Source organism: Helianthus annuus, chromosome 5 (genome assembly GCF_002127325.2).
Source record: "Helianthus annuus cultivar XRQ/B chromosome 5, HanXRQr2.0-SUNRISE, whole genome shotgun sequence".
NCBI classification, from domain to species: Eukaryota; Viridiplantae; Streptophyta; class Magnoliopsida; order Asterales; family Asteraceae; genus Helianthus; species Helianthus annuus.
Genome location: NC_035437.2, coordinates 58,946,831 through 58,970,364, shown reverse-complemented (window position 1 = coordinate 58,970,364; position 23,534 = coordinate 58,946,831). Strand labels below are relative to the sequence as shown.

Here is a 23,534-nt window from a genome sequence, read left to right as displayed (position 1 = left end):
TGACTATCTATGGTTTAAACACTGATTTCTCAAAAATTACAAAAGTGATTGTTGGAAAAGTACTTATTTTGTTCACCAGACCGATTGGTAGTATGATATAGCGCTATAGGACTAGACACCCCATTCCTGTTGTCATGGAATGTCTGAAACCAATTCGTTTCTCCATCCAATTAGGGATTTCCTTTGTGGTATCCCTATAGTCTCAAAGGTGTAGTTTGATGCACCAGGTCTGAATGAATTCTTAAATCGCACCTTTAAAGTATATTTTGATATACTCCCAAAAAGTATAGTTTGATATACTCTCATGTGTGGTATTGTACAGAACCAACATATATTTTGTAATCATCCAAAGCATATTTTGATATGTTATTTACAAACCAAGACATAGTTTAATATGTTATTTATCACATCCAAAGCATATTCTGATATGTTACTTACAAAACTAAAGCATAGTTTAATGAGTTACTTATAAATCCAAGGTATACCTGTAATATACTACTGAAAACTATTATTTTGAACAACTAAAGTATATTTAATATACTATCTATCAAACGATTTGGTTTTGGTTAGTGGTTAGATAACAGAACGAGTGTAATGTGATGAAAACATGGTAGATACGCCGCTGGTACTTCTTATATATAAGTGTTTTCATTGCATTACATACCGTGGCGTTATTTAGTACACTTGGGTTAACAATATTGGAACTGAAATATATTTTAATATATTACTTATTCAACTTTCTTAAAACCAAGGTATATTTTATATATACCATAAACGTTTTATTAAAACATTGTTTTTCAAACAACTTAACTTATACAAACTCATTTTACATGGTTATTCAGTTAACCATACATTATTCTCTTATTTATACATATCATCTGATCCTATCGTTTTTCAAATGATTTACAAGACAAAGCAAAATACGAGGTTCATGACTAAACATTTTCTCAAACTCAAGTCATGAATTTCGTTTTCACAAAACCAATGTATCTCACAGGCATTTTTATGCTGACGTACCTATTTTTACACATGTTTCAGGTGCTGTCTTGAGATGATTGTTGATGCATGCTACACTTAGGACGGACTCGTGCCTTAGCAACTTTAAAACTTGGAAGATCATAGTTGTACTTATGTGATTGTAATAGAACAACGAGTTCATTTAATCAATAAAACAATATTTAAATTTCCATGTGTTATGAAACAATGATTCTGTCCCAACACTCCCCGACGTTTCCGCCACGTTTTGTATGTTCTACGTGGTCGGGGTGTGACAGTTATACGCTAAATCGTGTCCTTACAGTAAAGAAGTACAAGAAAACCTGCTTCGAATTACTTCATCACTATAAACCAAATCTGAAATTCTTAGAACCTTTTAGATCACCATGTACATTTATTGATCCAGATGGTAAATTTGGTGCAAAAGTTAAAGAAGGTTTTTTTGTAGGTTATGCAAGTCCACTGAAGAGAGTGTTTGTTCCATGCTTAGGGAAGATTATACAAGTTCAGCATGTCGACTGTCAAAGGTTTTCTGCTCTGGAACAACTTCCCGGAAACAGATTGTTATTCGATTATGATAAACTCTGGGAGTCTTTCCAGTTGCCAACTGAACCAAGTGAGGAGGAACTAGCATTACTATACCAACATCAGCAATCTATGTCACAAGAACAAGTGCCAAGACCGTTGGTAGTTTCTCAGCCACCTTGGGTACAAATGATCACGAGGCCGGTCCAAGTGGAACGACACACGAACCCCCAGAAGAACCAACTCCAATATTTGACCAGTCTGATGACTCAGAATCGAAACCCGATCCGGTTTTTAACGAGGAACCAAATATTGCAACTTCAGAAGCTGTAGATCACACGGGTGATCAGGATATCACAAACTTGCAATCGGAAGTGAGCGTGCCAGACACAGTCATCCCGAGAACTTTGTCTTATCATCCTTCAGAACAAATCATTGGTGATCTTCAAAGTTGAGTGAAAACACGCGATCAAATCAACAAAGGGCTTACATGTTTTTATTCATCTGTTCCTTTACAAGTAGACTTCTCATTGAAATGTTTTATCTCGCAGGTAGAGCCGAGAACATACAAAGAAGCATTGACTGAGGAAAGCTGGGTAAATGCGATGCAGGAGGAGCTACTATAATTTGAGAAACTTGGAGTGTGGAGGTTGGTTGATCTTCCTGAGGATCAGAAGCTGATCAAGACCAAGTGGGTCTTCAAGTGTAAACGAGATGATAGAGGGGTGATCGTGAGAAATAAAGCACGTTTGGTAGTCCAAGGTTTCAGTCAGCAAGAAGGCACCGACTTTACTGAATTATATGCGCCTGTTGCTCGACTCGAGGCAATTAGAATCTTCCTGGCATTTGCGTCTTGGAAAGGATTCAAGGTCTACCAATTAGATGTTAAATCTGCATTCCTTTACGGAAAAATCAAAGAACAAGTGTACGTCGGACAACCGCCGGGTTTCACCGATCCTGTGCACAAAAACAAAGTCTATCTATTCGACAAAGCGCTTTACGGATTACACCAGGCCCCGAGAGCCTGGTACGAGACGCTTTCCCAACATCTGCTAGACAACATGTTCATCAGAGGGACTGTCGATAGCACTTTGTTTACAAAAGAGGTTGCAGGGCATCTACTCATCGTGCAGATATACGTGGATGACATAATCTTCGGATCGACGAATGACTATTTGTGCAAAGAGTTCGAGAAGGTTATGATGAAAAAGTTTGAAATGAGTTCGATGGGGGAGATGAAGTTCTTCCTAGGGCTTCAAGTTGAGCAAATGCCCGAAGGAATCTTCATACACCAGACAAAATACGTGAATGATGTGCTTGACAAGTTCAATATGTCTGAATCATCTCAAATCTCAACCCCCCTAGCTCAAAATCATGGGATATGTCCGGACGAAAGCGGTGAAAAAGTGGATGAGACGCACTATATATCGATCATTGGTTCATTAATGTATCTGACAGCGTCAAGACCGGACATCATGTATCCAACTTGCCTCTGCGCCCGATATCAGTCTAGCCTGAGACAGTCACACTTGACGATTGTGAAGAGAATTTTACGGAATCTTAAAGGCTGCCCAAGCACCGGCTTGTGGTATCCTAAATCTGGTGACTTTTCTCTTACTGGTTTTGCTGATTCTGACTTCGGGAGCTGTAAGCTTAATGCAAAGTCCACAACTGCTGGCTGACAGTTCTTCAAAACTCGACTTGTTACTTGGCAGTGCAAGAAACAAACCACAGTCGCTCTCTCAACCTGTGAGGCTGAATACGTTTCGGCTTCCAGCTGTTGCTCTCAGATCCTCTGGATCCAGCAGCAGATGAGGGACTATGGTTTGCAGTTCTTGGACATGCCAATCTTTATGGACAATGAGGCAGCAATAAATATAACTAAAAATCCGGTTCATCTCTCTAAAACGAAACATATTGAAATTCGACATCATTTCATCTGTGATTGCTACGAGAAGAAATTGATTCGAATTGACCATATACACACCGATGATCAGAGAGCTGATTTTTACAAAAAACCTTTTGATAAAAAGAGATTTAACTATCTTTTGAAATTAAACGGGTTGAAAATTTTGTTTTCTGGGAGGGTTGTTGAGTGTAAAGCCGAGGAGGACGGCGATCAGAAGTGATCTACGTCTTGTTGTCAAGTTTTTGTACAGTTTATTTTCTGCTTTAGATAAAACCAAAAACACAAAAAAATGTTTTTGTTTTTTGGGGGAGAAAGTTTTCAGAAAATACAAAAACATGATAAAATTTCAAAATCCAAAATCATTGAAAAAGTCAAAAAATGAGTTTAGTTGTGTAATAGTGGAAATGATAGTACATCACCTAGACAGTTGTAGTATGCTAAAGAAATGTATAGTTTAAAAGTGTTAAGCAGTCTCGTTGATGATATGCCGATAGTTTTTTACACATTTAGTAAATTTGTTTGGGATATAAACATAAAATCACAACTTGCTTATTACGTGGGGAACATCTCTCGGATATATAGGTAACCCCTGAAATCCTATTTGAAAGACTCTATTTTTGACATACTAGGTCTTTGTACATGAAGATATCTGGGGTATTATACCAGGACTTCTGATTTTGCGGAAGCAATAGCCTAGTCCTCGTATAATACTCTACACTGCTTTATTCATAAAGCCTCCCCTCAGCATAAAAAATGATGAAACATTGAAAAATGCTAATCATGTGTTGTTGAAAAGAAGATCCCCAAAGGGGACCCACCTAAAGTCGAGCCATCATCTCTCTGATTGAACGGAAGTTCTAGCCTCAGCTCTCATGGCCTCGCACTCACCCATTACAGATATCATTAGTGTGCACTCACCTGTAAGACTGAATATAGTGGTCTGGATACGGGAGTATATTCTGAGGTGGTACGCGCGTATAAGTTAAGCCTTTAAAACACTAATTCGTATCCTAAACAGATTGAAGTTTGTGTGAAAATTTAAATTGGATCAGTATATCGGCAATCACTGTGAATTGTTTAATGCTTAGTATGAAATCATAGCTTAACGGTACGTGTAGCTTGTCAGCAGCTGATATGATCCCCTAAACACAAACTCACAAAAAGATGTTTGTATATATGTTTATTCAGTTCCATGCTTTCTTAAACCCAAAAAGATTTGATTTTTCGTCTTATTTTCGACAACAGATGTTGGGGATCTAATGATCAAAGTCTAACAAATGCTATACAAAGTTGGATCATGAGGGTTGGTTAAGAAAGTTTGTGAAAAAGAGTTGGTAATTGTTCAAAACGTTTAAAAGTTCATTAATTTGAACTTAAATTTGTTTCAAAAAGTCAGCAAGTTCATAAATTGGTCAGCCAAGGTCATTAACTTGGACTTGGCAGGCTAAACAGTTGACCAGGGTCATTAACTTGGACTTGGTTAACTGTGTGTGTGGTAAAAAGTTGAAAATAATCAAAAAGATAAAAATTTGAAAAATTTTGAAAAATTGAAATTTCATATGAAATGACCATTTCGCACGAAATGGCCATATCGTTTCAAATACTCATTTCGCATGAAAATGTAACATTGCCACAATGTCCATTTCGTACGAAATGGACATGTCTATATATAGGGTCCCATATCTCTTGAAACCGTCATTATCTCCATTTCACACCAAATGCACCACACTCAAACGAATTCAGGCGACTCACCGATTTCTTGTAATTCAAGCCGAAATCTTGTTAAATCATTGATCAGATTCTGTTTATAAGTTGGTTTGATCAACTTATAACATGGGAAAGGTGAGGATTGAGTTTGATTTAAACCAGATCTGTCGAATTTGTTTGAACTCCGGTGAACATGGTCTTTAAACTTAGATTTAGGGTGGTTAATGGTCCAAGTTGAATGAAAACCACATCAATATGATCGAAATGTGTTGTAGATCAGTTCTTGGGTTTCAATTTGAACTAGATATCTTGATTTCATATGAACTCGGTAGAACTGGATGTTTGGACTTAGATTCAGGGTTTGTTTATAGTCTAAATTGAATGAAAAACATATCCATGTACTCGGAATCTATTAAAGAACAAATCTTGGGTTTCAATTTCATCATCAAAACAAGTTTTAAACATTTGCAAATCACTGTTCATGAACCAGATTTCAAACGAAATGACTAGTCATTTCGTATGAAATGGCATATTGATTAATGTTACCATTTCGCAAGAAATGGCCATTCCGCTTGAAAACATCATTTCGCTTGAAATAGCCATTTCGTTTGAAGTGCCAAACCGTTTGAAACTAGCCATTTCGTGTGGAAGTCAAACCGTTTGAAAACTGGCCATTCCGTTTGAAATCCATTTCGCTTGATACACCATCTTGTTTGAAACTGATCATGTAGCTTGAAATCCATTTCGTGTGAATGATGTTTTGTGTTGAAAATTGTTCAAAGTGTTTAACTTGTATTTGTGTTTATGTTTTAGGCATCGATTGTTGAGTTTGATCCTTCACGTAACACTTGTTGTGTTTATGATGAAAAGCTTCCAAAGATGGCCATATTCAAGGAAATTCTGGAATTTATGAAGCGTTTACCTATCTAGAAGGCTTTGACAAGTAAACATAATGTTTTCAAGTCTCATATTGAACGTTTCTAGAAGAATGCTAAGTATGATGCAGAAAGTAAAGTGATAACTTCAATTGTTAGCTTAAATGGTGAAGATAAAGAGATCGTCATCACAAAACAACTTGTTCGTGAAGTATTAGATTTTCCGGATGATGAAGATTCACCAACGAAGTTTCCAGAGAGAATGGTTAAGGGATGTATGTTGAGGATGGGATATAATGGTCCGCTGAACAGTGCAAATTATTCAAAAGCATGTTTCTCAAAGCCTTACAAATTTTTCATTCATTCAGTGATTCACGCTCTCAGTCATAGAAAAGGGGGACATGATGCGCTGAGAGATTACCAGATGAATATGGTGACTGCTTTAGTATTGAACAAAAAGTACAATTTTTCGAAAATCATTTTCCATTACATGAAAGAAAACATTACATCAGGCAGTAAAACCTGGATTTATCCAAGATTTGTGCAAATGATGTTGGATCATGCTTATCCGGATCTAGTGAAAGATGAAGATAATGATTTATTGGCGTTGTATCACATGGATAATGATACGTTGATCATATTGTCCAGGTATCACAAAAATCATCCAGAACCAAAAATAAAGGCAGAATTCTTCGGATTCATCAAAAGTGCAAATTACGAAGATCCAGATCCAGTTGATCATCTGAAATGGAGAAATGATGAAGAAATGAAAGAAAAGAGTGCAACAGATGAATTAGCAAAGTTAGCTGAATTCAAAAACACACGAAATGAGTGGTTCACGAAAGAAGAAAATGAAAAAAAGAAAAGAGGAGGTAAGAGAACTCCGAAAGTACAAGCTGAAAAAGGTTCATCCTCACAACCGAAAAAGAAATGTCAAAAGAAAACTGTTGAAACAATGCTGGTCGATGAACCAGAGGTAGATAAACCAGAAGCGGATGCTGAAAGAAATCAAGACCCAGTATCTCCTGGAATGGAACAGTTGTTGAAAAATATTGATTATGGTTTGGAAACTGGAGAGACAGCTGGTGAGGAAGGTGACAATGAAGAAAAGAGCTCATCTGATTCAGAGGTTGATGAAACTGAATGTTGGAAAAAGGTAATTTCTGAAAAAGAAAAACAGAAGAAAAGAAAGAGGAGTGGAGATGACGATGATGATTTGTATATTCTATCTCAAGAACATGTTCAGAGTGTTCAAACACCACCTTCTGAAGGAAGGAAGAAATGTAGCTCAAGGAAACGTGTTGTATATCCTGCGGCCAGAAAGTTGAAAATCAAGTTTAAATCAAAGCCTGTATCAGAACCGCAACAACCACTATCAGAAGCACAAGCTGAACCACATCAATCACCACTACAACAACCAGTACCTGATCCCATTCCATGTGACAACCCTCACCAAATCAGGTATCCGTACGAACAAATTACTATTTAATTACTGCTTAATTACTGTGCTTGCTTACAATTGTGGATAAACTGCTACTTGAATACTGATACATACACATACTTGCATCATACTTTATTAACTATCACTCTATTATTTACATACAGAACTTTAGTGACAAACTTGATGCACAAAAGCACAGTAGCACAATGAACGGATAACCCAGTAAACGTGCTGACATAGCCAGCACCAGGCAGACACTGCCCCTAAGGCCTGTATGAGCCAGGAATAGTTTACTACACTAGTAGGAAGTGTAGGGAGGTGAGGATTGTAGAACTGCGTCACTAGGTGATAGTTATAGTGACCGGATGTGCCTAAAACATGTTTTAAACACAAAATTCTGCACTTTAACCCAAAATTCAGCATTTAAGCTTACTAGTAAAGTGCAAAAACATGGGAAAATAATACTAGACACTTTCCAAAGTGTCGGGAATTCTTTGTGTCACTAAAAATAATAATAAAGACACCTTAAAGCTTTATTAAGCACTTTAACGGATCAGTATCTAACCGAACAACCGGACTTTACCCGGAACATAAAAATATTGTCAATGGCATTATTTTTCTTTTTCTTAGCCAGTTAGGGTCCCCGAATACCCTAACACCAGTTATAACTTACAACACACAATATACACTAATTAACCTCCTAACTTAACATAACTAGACTTTAATTATCTAGTTGAAATTGAACCAAACCCCCCCCCCTTGTAACCGATCGGTCACCACAAGGGTGACACACCTTGTCCTTGATTAATTATTTTAATCACTTTGTTAAATATCTAGGCTACATATTGTTGGTGCATGTTTTGTGACAACAGCTTAGATTTGGTCTTTGGATATCTTGTAATTAGTAAAACGATAAACGGTTAGCAGGTTTAGCTTTGTAATAGTTTGTTATAGTGAAGTAAGAGTGATTGGGCCAAACCAAACCCACATATGGGGAAGGGTTTGCGAAATGGGCCTTGCCCAAGACCTAGCCCAAATGCAAAGCCTTGTCCTATATAAACAAAGCTTAGCATTAGGGTTTAGGTTAATCAATCTAATCACCTTAATCACTTGGAGAGGATTCGTGAAAGAGAACGGCTTGGACGAATTAGGATCTTGATTGATTGTAATCGTTACGAAGATAATCAATAAAGATCGGGTTTAAAGTGATTCGTGTTCTACTCGTTTTCTGTGAAATCTAATCTAGGGGATTCCGCACTCTAGGTTGGATCGACGATTCTGTTACGATCCACACGTGTTAGGGGACTTACAATTGGTATCAGAGCATTCGGCTCTTGATTGGCTTGGTTCAGAATCGTTTTTGCAGAAAAATCGGCGTTTTTGGAGTTTTCAGAAGCTGTGTTTGTGTTCTACTGCAGATTTCGGATAGGATTTAAGCATTTCGGATCATTACTGATCAAAATACTTGAATTCCGGACCATTACTGATAGAAATCCTGCATTTCTGATCAATTTCGGACCAGATTTCTTCCATTTCAGACAGAAAACAAGCAATTACGGACCATTACGGATCTTCTGATTGCATTTCGGATTGAACTGTTCCATTTCGGATTAATTAGTTGAATTTTGGACCAGTTAGGCTTGATTTCGGACCATTTCTACTTGATTTCGGACCAGAAGGTGTTTGATTTCGGACCAGAGAGTATCATTACGGATCAGAATAGTGCATTACGGACTTGAAGGTGGTCATTTCGGATCAATACTGACCATTACGGATAAGCATACGTATTTCGAACCATTTCGAACCATTTCTGATCATTTCGAACTGGGTGGAATTTTTGTTGGCTTGCGTCAGAAAAATTTCACTGTTTCGCGTTTAGAAAACTATCCGTAACTCATTTGGACAAACCGTTTGCATCGTTGGAATCCTTGGATTTTTAGGACAAAAAAAAAACTCTGGAAAATCCGGAAAAAGGTCTTCGACATTATATATCATTGGAATCATATTCTCGAGACGAGTCTAACGGTATAATTTGGTAAAAACAGATTTCGGACACAATTTGTACGGTTTTACCAGTCTGCTTACGTTAAAATGTCGAACATGACTAAATTGAACGAACTCTTAAGGATGGAACATGAGGTTGGCACTACGAACAAACCACCAAAGATGATGAAGGTGGAAAACTACTTAACTTGGAAGGATAGGTTTCAATCCTTCATTGAATATCAGGACACTCGCATGTGGATCTGTATTGTTGACGGGTACACAAACCCTACACATGATTTTGAAGGCAGACCTCGTGTGACAGCTTATGTGAACATGCAGGAGAATGATAAAAAGATGTATGAGGCTGAAAAGAGAGCCTTGGCTACTATCAAGATGTCTTTACCTGATAGCATCAAACATACCTTTAAGAAGTACACTATTTCAAAGGAAATGTGGGATGCTCTAGAGAAGAGATATGAAGGAAATCCTGATGTCAAAAAGAACAAAGTTGATCTTCTGAAGAAGAAGTTTGCTGTGTTTAAGCACATGAAGAATGAGTCACTTGAGGACATCATTATTCGATACTACCATCTGATGTCAAAGCTGGATAATTATGATATAGACTGCTATTCTGACATAGAGAAAAATGACAAGCTGCTAGATGCCCTGCCTGCTAAATGGGATATTTACACTCTCATGATAAAGGGAGAAGCTGACTATGAAACAAAGGAGTTGGAAGAAGTTGTTGGAAAGCTAAGAGCTTATGAGCTCAGCATGAAGAAGAAGGACACTGGATATGATCAGGTTCAAGATCCAGGGATCTACAATGGGCTTACATCTTCTTCATCTCATGATGCGTCCAGCGACTCTGCCACTGCTTTTCTTTCATGTGATAATGAGCAGGTTACAGTTAATGATGATGGTGATGTGTGTTTTGTAGCTGCTGCAGGAGGATCAACAGGAGTCAAGAGAACATCAACCTCAAAGCAAACAAGCAGTGCAAAGTCAATGGCGATGAGTGTAAAGTCTGCTGAAGAACATCTCGCACTACTTGCTTCGTTTGTTGCCTCGTATGAGAACTACATTCAGGGGAAGATATCTGATCCTGCTACGTTAGATGAAGATTATGATCAGATTGACCCTGATGACTTAGAAGAAATGGATTTGCAATGGCAGATGGCCATGATTTCGAGACGTGTGAAAAGGTTCATGAACAGAACTGGAAGGAAGTTTGTGGGGAAGAATGTTGGTTTTGACATGGCCAAAGTCAGGTGCTTTAACTGTCAGAGTTATGGTCACTTCGCAAGGGAATGTCAGAAACAAAAGCATGAGACTTCGAACCAGAGTTCAAACAATAGAAATTCATCAAACAACTCTAACTCAAGGGCGTTGATCTCTACTGCAAGAGAGGGTTCGTATGACTGGAGCATTCACTTGGAAAAAGATGAGAATGTTACACAAGCATTTATGGCAGAGATCGTGCCAGTTGAAGAAGCTGAAACTGAAGCAGATGTTGAGAAAGAAAGTGATGCTGAGGTAAAGAAGGTTGATCAGACAACTGAAGCTGAAGAGGAAAAGCCAGAGTCTGAGCATGACATGGAAGCTGATGAGAAAGATGAAATTATCAAAAGGATGGGAGCTCAACTTGCTGCTCTCATGGCTAACTTAGACAAAGCGACAGGAGAGGTAAGTAACTCTGCTACTTCTATTTGTTTAAAGTGTCGTGAACTACAGGGTGAAGTTGACAAATTGTCAACTCAAAACAAAAGTCTTGTGAGCGAAATGTCAAACGTAAAAGAATCAAATTTCTTTGCTAAAAGAAATGAGTCATCATATTTGAAAAAGATAAAAGGCTATGAAGCTGAAATTGAAGCTTTAACCTGCAAATTGAATGAAAAACTTCAAGTCATTGACTTAGCTCATGACATGATGGCTGAGAAAACAAAAGAGATTTCTGATAAAAACAAAGAGTTGTCAGATGCACAACTTAAAATTGTTGAACTTGAAAAGAAGTTAGGTCAATTCAGAGATTCTACCTTTGTTATGAAACATATGATGGGTGGGTTAAAGAAAAGTAATGACAAGACAAGTGTGGGATTCCAGGGCTTTAATGAAGTCCCACCTCCTCTTGGTCATGACTATTCTTTCTTACCTGATGAAGATGAGTTCACAGACTTTTTGTCAACATCACCAAGTAGTTTCACTTCCAGTCAAGGTGATGTGTTTGTGGATAATGATGCTAAGAAGGAAAATAACAGCAAACCTGTTTTGAAAAAGAAAAATACACCTTCTAAAAACAATAATCAAACTTTTGTTAAAAAGGTTAATTTTGTTCAAGGAAGTGATATGAAAACCGAAACAGCTGTTATCGAAAAAGAATCAAATGTAGAGTTTGCTAAAAACAAAAACAAAGAAAAAGCTGAAATTAAGCAAACTGATCAAAATCCTTCTAAAGCATCATCATCTGAACCAGAATCTAGTTCAAAGGCTTCAGGTGAGAAGTCTTCGAAAAGGAGATCGTGCTTCAAATGTCACACAAAGGGACATGTAGCCAGCTGCTGTCCAAATAAAAAGGTTGAAACACAAGTTAGTGAGAATCAAAGAGGGAAGTCACCAGAAAAGAACAGTGATAAAAAGGAAAGAGAGTCTAACTCTCCAAAGAAATCTGCTCCAAAGCAACAACAGGGTGTTGCTAGTGGTGTAGATAAGGCTGAAAAAGGAACTCCTCAAGTTCCTCGTTTTCAAAGAAATCAACCAAGATTTCAGCCTGAATCTACATCAGGCAGATATGAGAGACCTAGAAGCAGTTCACCAAGAATGAACAACCAAAATTCAAATAATTTCAGAAGTCAAGGTCAATATCAAAATCGATACCAACATAATGGTGGTCGAACTTTTTATAACAATGGCTTTAGAAATTACAACAATCAAACTTCTTGGAATCAAAACTCAAGATTTCAAAGGTCACATAGTCCAAACACATATAGGAACCCACAGGACCAGAGACCTTATGGAAATCAAACCCCATTTCCATCAACAGGTCCAAGATCCAAGACTCCAGTTAGGAGTGATGGACATTGGATGGATGTTCCTGTAGTTGATGAATCTGGACGACCCAAGACCATCAAGGCTTGGGTCCCCCACTCTAACTAATCTTTTGGTTGGTGTGTGCAGGAGCTGCTAAGGAGGATTATCAACTTATGGTATGTTGATAGTGGCTGCTCCAGGCACATGACGGGGGATGCGAGGCTGTTTTCTGAATTTGAAGAATATGATGGTGGACATGTTAATTTTGCTGGTGCTAAAGGTGGTAGGATTACTGGAAGAGGAAAAGTGACGAATGGGAAGATCACATTGGACAAAGTGAACTATGTTGAGCAGCTGAAACACAATCTGATGAGCGTGTCACAAGTCTGCGACAAGGGTCACTCGGTCCACTTTACAAATACTGAGGCATTGGTGTTGAAACCGGGTTTGGTTATTCCGGACGATTGGATAGTGATGCGTGCACCAAGGAAGAATGATACTTATGTCATGGACATGGGTGCCAAAGATCCAACTGCTGCGGTGGCGTGTTTACTGTCAAAAGCATCTGAAGCTGAATCTATGTTGTGGCACAGACGCATGGCTCATATTCACTACCGCAAAATGAATTACATTATTAAAAATGAGCTAGTGAAAGGAGTTCCATCGCTGAGGTTTCAAGTGGAAGATAAATGTCTTCCATGTCAAAAGGGAAAACAACACAAGAAACCTCATAAGTCTAAAACAGTAAATTCCATTAATGCCCCTTATGAATTACTTCACATGGATTTATTCGGTCCAGTGAACGTAAGGAGCATAGGTGGAAAGTACTACTGTCTTGTTGTCACTGATGATTACTCACGTTATTCATGGGTTTTCTTTTTAGGTACTAAAGATGAGACGGCAGAGATGCTGATTGATCTTTTTACAAAATTGGAAAACGTCCATGATGCAAGGATCAAGAGGATAAGGAGTGATAATGGCACGGAGTTCAAGAATCGTATTCTGGATCTCTACTGTCTTCGAAAGGGAATAGAACATCAATACTCTGCTCCTTACACTCCTCAACAAAATAGAGTCGCTGAGAGGAAAAACAGGACGTTGATTGAAGCCGCTAGGACGATGCTTTCAGATTCAAAGCTACCAGTTCTTTTCTGGGGAGAAGCTGTGAATACAGCTTGCTACGTCCTAAACAAAGTTTTAACCGTTAAACGTTTTAACAAAACTTGTCATGAGTTGATGTTTAACGAAAAACCCAACTTAACAGGCTTTGAACCATTTGGATTACCCTGCACCATTGTGCGAAACAAAGATAAACAAAAATTCAGTGAGGTGGCAGACGAAGGCTACTTTCTAGGCTACGTGCCTGGCACACCGAATAAAAGGGTTTTTAATCTAAAAACTGGTAAAATTGAGGTTGTTTTTAATGTGGAAATTACTTCCTACAAGCCTCAACAATCAACGAGTGGTCCTGCTATATTATATGATTATGAAAGTGTTTTTAAATCATTTAATATTCCTGAGGTTTCTGATGCAGATGATTCTCAGCTGATTCAAACAGTGATTGGTGAAAACGATGAAGGCGAGTTCATGCCTAGATCGAATGTTGATATGTCAGATGCTCCGGAAACTTCCCATGGTGCTGCTGATCCAGATTCAAGTGATAGTGAACCTGAACCAAATCAGGGGGAGGATTTCATTAATCCATTTGCAAATCAGAATGTTTAGGGGGAGGTTGGATCAAACCTGGGTGACAATCTGGAAGTCGATGTTGTTGCTACTACACGAGCAAATAGAGATCATCCAGTTGACATGATTCTTGGAGATCCTACTGCAGGTGTTCAGACAAGAAGAAGCATTGCAGCGAATTCTGGGTTATTTGTTTCGATTGAGAAGACTGGGATAGTGAATGAATGCTTGTATAGTTGCTTTATTTCCCAAGAGGAGCCGAAGAACATTCATATGGCTCTTAAAGACAATTCATGGGTTGAAGCTATGCAAGAGGAATTGGCCCAGTTTGCGAAGTTAAAGGTTTGGGAGTTAGTGGACCTTCCTAAAGGTGAAAGAGAGATTGGCACTAAATGGGTATTTAGGTGCAAGAAATATGAAAGAGGTATTGTCACGCGCAACAAGGCTCGGTTAGTTGTTAAAGGGTTCAATCAGCAAGAAGGGATTGATTACAATGAAGTGTTTGCACTAGTGGCAAGGTTGGAGGCAATTCGTTTGTTTCTGGCTTTCGCTTCATTCAAGGGCTTCAAAGTTTACCAACTTGACGTGAAGAGTGCATTTCTTTACAGAAAAGTCCAAGAACTGGTGTATGTCTCACAACCAGAAGGGTTCGTTGATCCAGACTATCCAGATCGAGTGTACAAAATAAGGCTTTGTATGGTTTACATCAAGCTCCCAGGGCATGGTACGAGACACTGTCTACACATCTGCTCAAGAATGGTTTTGAAAAAGGTCAGATTGACAGTACACTGTTCATTAAGCGAAAGAAGGAAGATTTTCTGCTGGTACAGGTATACGTAGATGACATCATCTTTGGGTCATCTGATGAGAACATGTGTAAGGAATTTGAACAGGTGATGAAGAGCAAGTTTGAAATGAGCGCTATGGGTGAGCTGTCATACTTTCTGGGATTACAAGTTGAACAGAAGGAGGATGGGATGTTTATTCATCAAACGAAGTATGTGTATGACATTTTGGATCGGTTCAAAATGAATGATTGCACTAGTTGCAACACACCCATTTGTGAAAACCCCAATCTCGGCCCAGATCATGAAAGCACTGAAGATGTTGATCCTACTCATTACAGGGCGATGATTGGTTCTCTAATGTACTTGACTGCTTCAAGACCTGACATCATGTTTGCCGTATGCTTGTGTGCGAGATATCAGGCGAATCCGAAAGAGTCACATATGAAAGCAGTGAAGCGTATTCTTCGTTACTTGAAGGGGAAACCTAAACTCGGGTTGTAGTATCCAACTGATAGTGATCTGAGGTTCGTTGCTTACACTGATTCAGACTTTGGAGGATGCAAATCAAACAGAATGTCTACAATAGGTGGTTGTCAGTTCTTAAGAGGCAGGATCGTGTCTTGGCAATGCAAGAAGCAATCCTGTGTGTCTACCTATACGTGTGAAGCTGAATATATTGCTGCGGGTAGCTGTTGCTCTCAGGTTCTCTGGATTCAACAGCAGATGCGCGATTACGGTTTGGATTTCACTCGTACTCCTATTATGATAGATAATAATGCCACTATATCAATCACAAACAATCCCGTAAAGCACAGTAGAACTAAACATATTGACATACGTCATCACTTTATACGGGATTGTGCTGAAAAACGACTAATTGAATTACATCGAGTCGACACAGAAGATAACCTTGCTGATCTTTACACAAAAGCTTTTGATCTAGCTCGCTTTGAACACTTAGTCGAACTCAACGGGATGAGGAATCCTGAATAACCGGTTTTTCATAAGAATTTTGTAAATAGTTTACTGCTTTCTCAAAAATCAAAAATACAAAAACATTGAAAAATCAAAAACATAAAAAACAAAATAGAAAATCAAAAATGAGTTATCACTGTGTGAAAAAGAAGAAATGATAGTACATCAGCAAGTTAGACTGTCACACTGAAATTGAACCAAAATTGCTTAAGTGTGATAGCAGCTTCATCATATGATGTACCAGTAGGCAAAAGCATGAAATAATGAACTTACCAAAGTGATATTAACCTAAAAGCACTGAGTATGAGTGGGGAACACATCAGTGGTGTATGGTTTAATGACCTTAATTCTTGCGTTGATAGATTGCCAAAATCTGAAGTTTTGGGTCTTTATTCTGTTATTTCATCTGGGATATCTTGGATGTCTGTCTGTTCAGAACTAAAATTGTACATGACCCCAGGAAAGAAAGTCACTTGGAATTAGCTCATTTCTATTTGAATGTCTGTATGTTTTCCCGATACACACAATTTTGATCTGATTCTGAAATCTTCTCTGAAAAAGGTCGTGTACCTCCTCTGCTGCATCCAGATATATGCTGACCTGGAGGTGCTAGGCAACGACAGCTTCTGCTGCATCCAGATACATGCTGACCTAGCTGTACGTTGTCGCACTATAGATCTAATACACCCGAAAGAGGCCCTCAAGTGCCCAAAAGAAACCCAAGAAACCTATATCAAACTGAGAAAATCTCATTTGATCTGTATATTATACAATCTCTACTAAAGATCTATTTTGTTCTCTTCTCAACCTATTCCCAGTTAAGATTTCAGAAATCTGGATTGGACTTGTGAAATATGTGGTAGGGAAGATACTTGCATGATAGAGTGTGTTGTTTATATTTCCAGGATTTGATTTGTATTTATTTGGGTGTTCATAGTTAAGCAATTAAAACATGATAAAACAGTTTAAATGCAGACCTAGACACAGTAAGGATATCTTAAAGGATGAATTCAGTATACTCACCTACTACGATGAATCTATGTGCATACCTTGATTGTGGGGGTATATCCTGAAGTGGGACACGCTCGTATTTCAGAAAATAAAATTACCTTAACGTATCATATGGTAATGGTACTTGAAATGTTCATGCATTTTGTTTAAGAGGACAAACATACTGGTAATCGTCTTGAACTGTTTTTCACGAGAAATTAAATAAAGAATTATCTAATAGTGTGAAACAATTTGACTTTGCTGATATGATCTTCTTACCGGTGATTCTCACAAAAATAGAGTGTTTATTGCTTTTGTATTTACTTGCTTTCAGAAAATATAAAAATCCAAAAATAGTGTCTTTTTCTATTTAAAATTCTTAATGTTCGGAAAACTGTTATTCTTGGAAGAATTGTTACTGATAGGGGGAGACGGTGTTAGTAAGTGAGTTCAAAATTTTCAAATCAAGCAGGTTATGATGTGTTTTGTTTGAAATTTGTGTGTGTTGGTGCTGAATGGAAAATGCTTAATCTGTAACACAGTTTAACAAATCTCTTGAATAATTATAATCTGTTTAACTTATGTTAAAAAATTCTTATGGTTTCTCGAGATGTTTGTTTTATAGTATAAAGATTGAAGCTGTGTGTTGCTGAAGAATTGTTGTGAAGATGAGAGTTTGCTTGGATGCATGGTAGGACCTCCTTTCTACATTGCAGACAAAGTTGAAGAGTTGAAGATTGCTATTCAAATGCTGAACAGGAGTTTACTCAAGCGCTTAGGTTTTGAAGATTTGGTGATTGGATGCATCAGCTTAGGGGGAGTCTGTTACTGACAGAAGCTGTTAAAGCTGAAGCTATCCAAAGACCAAAAGACTGTGAGATTCTGAAGACTGAAGTTACCTTTGCGAGCTATTGTCAAGGGGGAGTTTGTTGGTGCATGTTTTGTGACAACAACTTAGATTTGGTCTTTGGATATCTTGTAATTAGTAAAACGATAAACGGTTAGCGGGTTTAGCTTTGTAATAGTTTGTTATAGTGAAGTAAGAGTGATTGGGCCAAACCAAACCCACATATGGGGAAGGGTTTGCGAAATGGGCCTTGCCCAAGACCTAGCCCAAATGCAAAGCCTTGTCCTATATAAACAAAGCTTAGCATTAGGGTTTAGGTTAATCAATCTAATCACCTTAATCACTTGGAGAGGATTCGTGAAAGAGAACGGCTTGGACGAATTAGGATCTTGATTGATTGTAATCGTTACGAAGATAATCAATAAAGATCGGGTTTAAAGTGATTCGTGTTCTACTCGTTTTCTGTGAAATCTAATCTAGGGGATTCTGCACTCTAGGTTGGATCGACGATTCTGTTACGATCCACACGTGTTAAGGGACTTACACATATTACATGGTGGACAAATGGGCATGAATGGATTATAAATAGACATCATGGGTAACCACATAACCTTCACAACACATCACAAAAATTTCACAACTTTCCTCTCCTTCTCTTGCATTCGGCCGAAGACATAAGCACCACCACCACCACTTTTTGATTTCGATCTTGCAATTCCAAGCACATACAAAGGTGAAGGATCACGCACAAGGAAGCCCGGTGCTTACGGATTGCCAAGGACATCACCACACCGCTATTAACCACCCATTTTTCGTCTAGTTTCTTCCCTAGCCTTGAGCTAGTAGTAAGTGATTCTAAACACCTTCTTAAGCTTGTCTAAAGTGGTTAATAAGAAATTTATCGGATAAAAATCATGAACACCAAAGATCAAAGTTTAAAGTCTTGAAAGTGTGATGAACATGTTGGTTACAGAATGAATATTAGTGTAAAACTCTTGGATCTAGTTTTGATATGATTATTTTATGTTGTTTAATGCTAGTAGTAGTTCGGATCATCATCTAACCCGGCTAGGTCATGTTCATAGAACATGAACTAGTGTATGTTAAAGTATGAAAAGGACTAGATGATGAACACTACTACATATGAACATGAACTTGTGTAAAAGTGATTTTTTTCTTATAAAATGAAGTTCTAAACTAGTAGATCTAAAGATCTACAAGTGGTATTTTCGAAGAACCAAGTGTAAAATGAAATCATGTTTAGAAGCCGGATCTTTTTTAAAACAAAGGTGTTTTTGTGAACAAACAAGTGTGTAGACACTTGTGTAACAAAAGGTTTTAACAAAGAATTATTTTTATAATTTTTGACGAAGAAGTTGTAAACTTCCACTTTCTTTAAAAAAATAAGATTTTTAAGAAACCAACTTTATTTATAAAGATAGAAAGATCTACTACAAATATTGGAAGGTTACTACACACTTTTACATAACCCACAAGTTCATGTGTTTGCGATTTACGTATATTTTTGAACTAGTTTGATGTTGAAATATTGTTTGTTGATGTTGGGAACATTGTTGATTGAATTTATGAAAGAAAATGATACGCTTGAAAGCGTGGCCACCTCCAGTAACAGAGGAAACTCTGGCGAAATTTTTACAGAAATATAAACACCTGGAAAATATTTTTACAACAAGTATTATGAACATATTTTTAACTTGTTTTCCAAATAAAATTTCGCCATGATTTTTATTACAAGACTTCTAAGTGTCGGAGGTGGGATTTTCACAAATAAAACTTGCTAAAATATATATTTAGAATATATATTTTTCATAATAGCACTTGTGTGAAATTTTATGATTATTTTGTGAACTATACAAATATTATTTTTAGAGTAAAAATAATATAACTCGTATACACGGGAAAGTAACGACTCCAAAATAATACGAACGCCTTCATAATATTCAAGTCACACCGGTATTATTATTATTATTACCACCCGAACCTTAACTGTAACTTACGTAATTTCAGAAAATACTCTTAGACGCGTATTTTGACAAAAGTATTATTTTGGGCAAATTATATGGAATAAAATATAATATTTTTGAGAAAAATATTTATATTTTAGAGATAGAGTGAAAATATATTTTTAAGTGTGACTTAATAATATATTTTTGGAATTACAAGAAAACACATGTATTGAAACCCCCATCCTTGGGAAGGAATTTAACTTACTATATAATTACGAAGTGTAAACACGAAATAGTTGTCTAACTATTTCCCAAAAACTTAAACCTTAAGCTAAGGCATGGCCGTCCGTCTAGTAGAAGTTAGTACATGTAGGTCGTCGCACAGCAGGTTGACTGGGAGATACTTTTTAGAGACGCACTTCGGTGAGTTCATGTCCCCCTTTTCTCTTAACTGTTTTCAGTTTTCTAAACTGCGGGGGTGAAATACATGTTACTATGATTATGAGTACTTTTACACATGGTATGATTAGCGTAAGGAGGGTTACTACTTAGATCATGTGAGTGGGTAGGCGGGAACTGAAGGCCATTAGTCCTCATTGTAGGACCGAGGGACAGTAGCGGTAGATCTATCTGGGTGTAGCGAGCCCAGCCCCAGGCCCATCAGAACAGACCTCGGGGTGACTTTGTACCCGACGCAAAAATCTGCTAGGTTTGAGTCTTCCTACTGCACATCACACATATCAATGGCCTTACAAACCATTGGTGATCTCTTTATTTCCTTATTTGCTACATACCAGGATTTTTATACTTACAAAGGTTTTACATACTCACTACACATGAACTCGCTCAACAATGTTTGTTGATTTTTCCAACTTACATGTATTTCAAGGAACTAAGGATCTGGCACGGTATGCTACGTTTCCAACTGCGTTAGAGTATGGGATCATCCTCGTTTAGGGATTGCGACTTTTACTTGGACGAGTCGCAAGTCTTAAACGGTGTTTAATTTATGTTGTGGTTGTGTCTTAAGAACAATGTTTTTATTTCGTAGTGCTGTAAACTTGATGCACGTGTCAGTGTATGAATCAATGTTGTGGTATTTTGTTTTTAAGACTTTAATCAATGGATGATCTGCATGGTTTTAAATTCATATAGCTTGTTGTGATTAAGCTATGGTATTAAGAAGTCACACCAAATTAACCCACGCTTCCGCAAAGCCAGGGTGTGACAGCTTGGTATCAGAGCTCTGATCATAGCAAACTAGGATTCCTTCTCGAGTCTAGACTATGATCACTAAGGCTCTCACGAAAGCATTTTTACATTGCATACCACTTAAGTCCAGATCCAGGTCACAAAACGTTATTACTAACAAAAAGTTGAGCACATTTTATTTGTTAGTTATGGCTCAGTCTAGGAGGCTGAGGCTCGGTCTGGGAGGCTGAGGCTCGGTCTGGGAGGCTGAGGAAGTTGTCTAGTGGGACTAGGGAGTCAGTCTGGGAGGCTGGGAGAGTTGTCTAGTGGGACTATAGAGTCAGTCTGGGAGGCTGGGAGAATTGTCTAGTGGGACTAGGGAGTCAGTCTGGGAGGCTGGGAGAGTTGACTAGTGGGACTAGGGAGTCAGTCTGGGAGGCTGGGAGGCTAGTGGGACTAGGAGAACTATTTTATTGCTTAATTGGTGACTAATGTGTTTATATTACTATATGATTGATTATGTGTGCATATGTGTGTTTTTATTACAGACGACATGCCTTCATCCGGCACCGGAGAGTCGGACACCACAGACCCTATGCCCATAGTGTCGGACGATAGAGTGTCATCAGAGCACGAGGTGCAAACTTCAGACACCACCAGGACGGATGATGATGATTTTCAGCCATTCGCGCTGCCCGATGTTGTTGCTGAGCTCGCTGATGGCCCTATTGCCGGGGATTTGCCGCTCGTGGTGATCCCTGCCCCTGTACCCCTTGCCGCGTACCCTGTTCTTGATATGCTCCTTGACGTAGTCGCTGACGACGACATCGACTTGTTTGACGAGGATCCACTAGAGGATGATTTTGAGGGCGAGGCCCACATAGCTGCTGGCGATCTCTTACTTCTCGCGGATGCTCCTGCTTAGGAGTCACCTGTTCATTCACCCGTCCCAGACTCCTTTGAGTATGTGGCATCTGCACCATCGCACGCACGGGGAGTGTAGCACTTTTCGCATGATTCAGACCCTGATAGAGCGTCATCCACTGCACCTGCCCCTACCCCGAGTTTTGCGATCGATCATGACATTGATGATGATTTATACCCCGTCTTTCCACCTGGTTTTGATGCAGACCAGGAGATTGAGTTTATTCACCTAGATCAGCCCATAGAGGACCCTGTTGACCCTATGTTTGCTGATCCCGCTGATTTCGAGATGGAGTTTGACGATCCGGAGCCTACTATGGCCCCCGAGCCAGTAGTTGCTCCAGACCCCGCATTCGAGCATGACCCTATTCATGCTGGTGTACCCACTGTTGATCTTTTGATTGCTGATATACCCGTCGATGATCATCCTATTGTTGCTCCACTGTTGGAGGATGATCATGCTGTTGATGCACATGTTGATGCTCCTCATGTTGCTGATATTCCTGCTGATCCTGTTATTGCCCCTTTTCCTGACCCAGTGCCTGTAGAGCCTGATCATGCACTTTTTGCGACCCATGTTGACCTTCGATATGCACACACCCGAAATGGGTGGATAGACGATGATGATGACTACCCGCCTTTTGTGGTACCTGTTACACCTGCTTCAGTTCCTATTGATGCACCCTTGTTTCCTGCACACGCCACTGATGCGCATCGCGCAGACCTGCCTATCACATTTACCCAGGACATACCTCCACCACGTCCTGGGGAGGGCTCATCCCGTCAGCCTTTTGGCCATGCACCTTTCATGCCTGGAGTAGATCAGCTTGCACCTCCGATTTCTCATCCTACTTTGGTTCCCCCTGTTGCACCATTTGCTGTACCATCCTTTGCTCCATCTAGTGAGCCTTTTCTCTGGACTTCACCACCCATCATGCCACCATCTGATCCTTATCATCCTTGTCACATGGGTTTTTCTGTAGAGGATATTCACAGGTCGTTCATGATCCAGCAGGAGGCACTGACTCGTCGCGTGCAGGATCTTGAGAGAGCTCAGCGACCACCATGTCAGTGCCAGGGCCAGACTCACCCTGCGATATCACACCCTCCTCGTCCGTTATCTCCCGATTCTGCTGCTCGTTTTTGGACTCAGGAGCAGCAGATAGCGTATCTGTTGCATTCTCATCAAGCCATGGAGGAGGATTGGCTTCACATGCGACGTTTGCTCTTTTCTCATTTTCCCCCTCCTCCACCGCCATCAGCTTAGGGCCATTTTGTACGACACGTGTAGACTTTTGTTGAGAAGACGGCGATTGCACAGGTTGCACAGCTTTTGGGAGACTGCATATTGATCCTGACTTTTGGTTGTTATGTATATTGGATATTGTTGACACTTATTTGATATTTTGGACTGGGGTGATGTAGCCCTTAGTCATTGATGTTGTATGATACAGTATGTACTTGTAAACTTTACATTGTGGTCTCGATTATGGCAATGCAATCGCAGTATTCTCATCATATGTGATGTTTGATTGATTATTTATGTTCTACAACATGAGATGTTATGTGTTCGGTTTATTTATAACATGGGATGGGATGTTATGTGTTGATATTATTGTTATATACATATGATTCTTTATTTACTATGGCCTGAATTACGTGAACCCATCTTTTAGAAGATGCCACCGAGACGTCAAGCA

At 38.8% G+C, this 23,534-nt stretch overlaps 1 protein-coding gene across 1 annotated transcript in view; it reads left to right on the top strand.

Moving 5' to 3' along the window:
- Positions 1-21,835, top strand: part of LOC118492108 — a 113,216-nt gene extending 91,381 nt beyond the window's left edge. The window contains exons 2-6 of the mRNA XM_035989898.1: positions 6,122-7,432; positions 10,343-10,464; positions 10,846-11,125; positions 11,174-11,207; positions 21,459-21,835. Of these exons, the coding sequence (XP_035845791.1) occupies positions 6,122-7,432; positions 10,343-10,464; positions 10,846-11,125; positions 11,174-11,207; positions 21,459-21,835 (2,124 nt within the window). The remainder of the gene's footprint in view (positions 1-6,121; positions 7,433-10,342; positions 10,465-10,845; positions 11,126-11,173; positions 11,208-21,458) is intronic.
- The last annotated feature ends 1,699 nt before the right edge of the window (positions 21,836-23,534 follow it).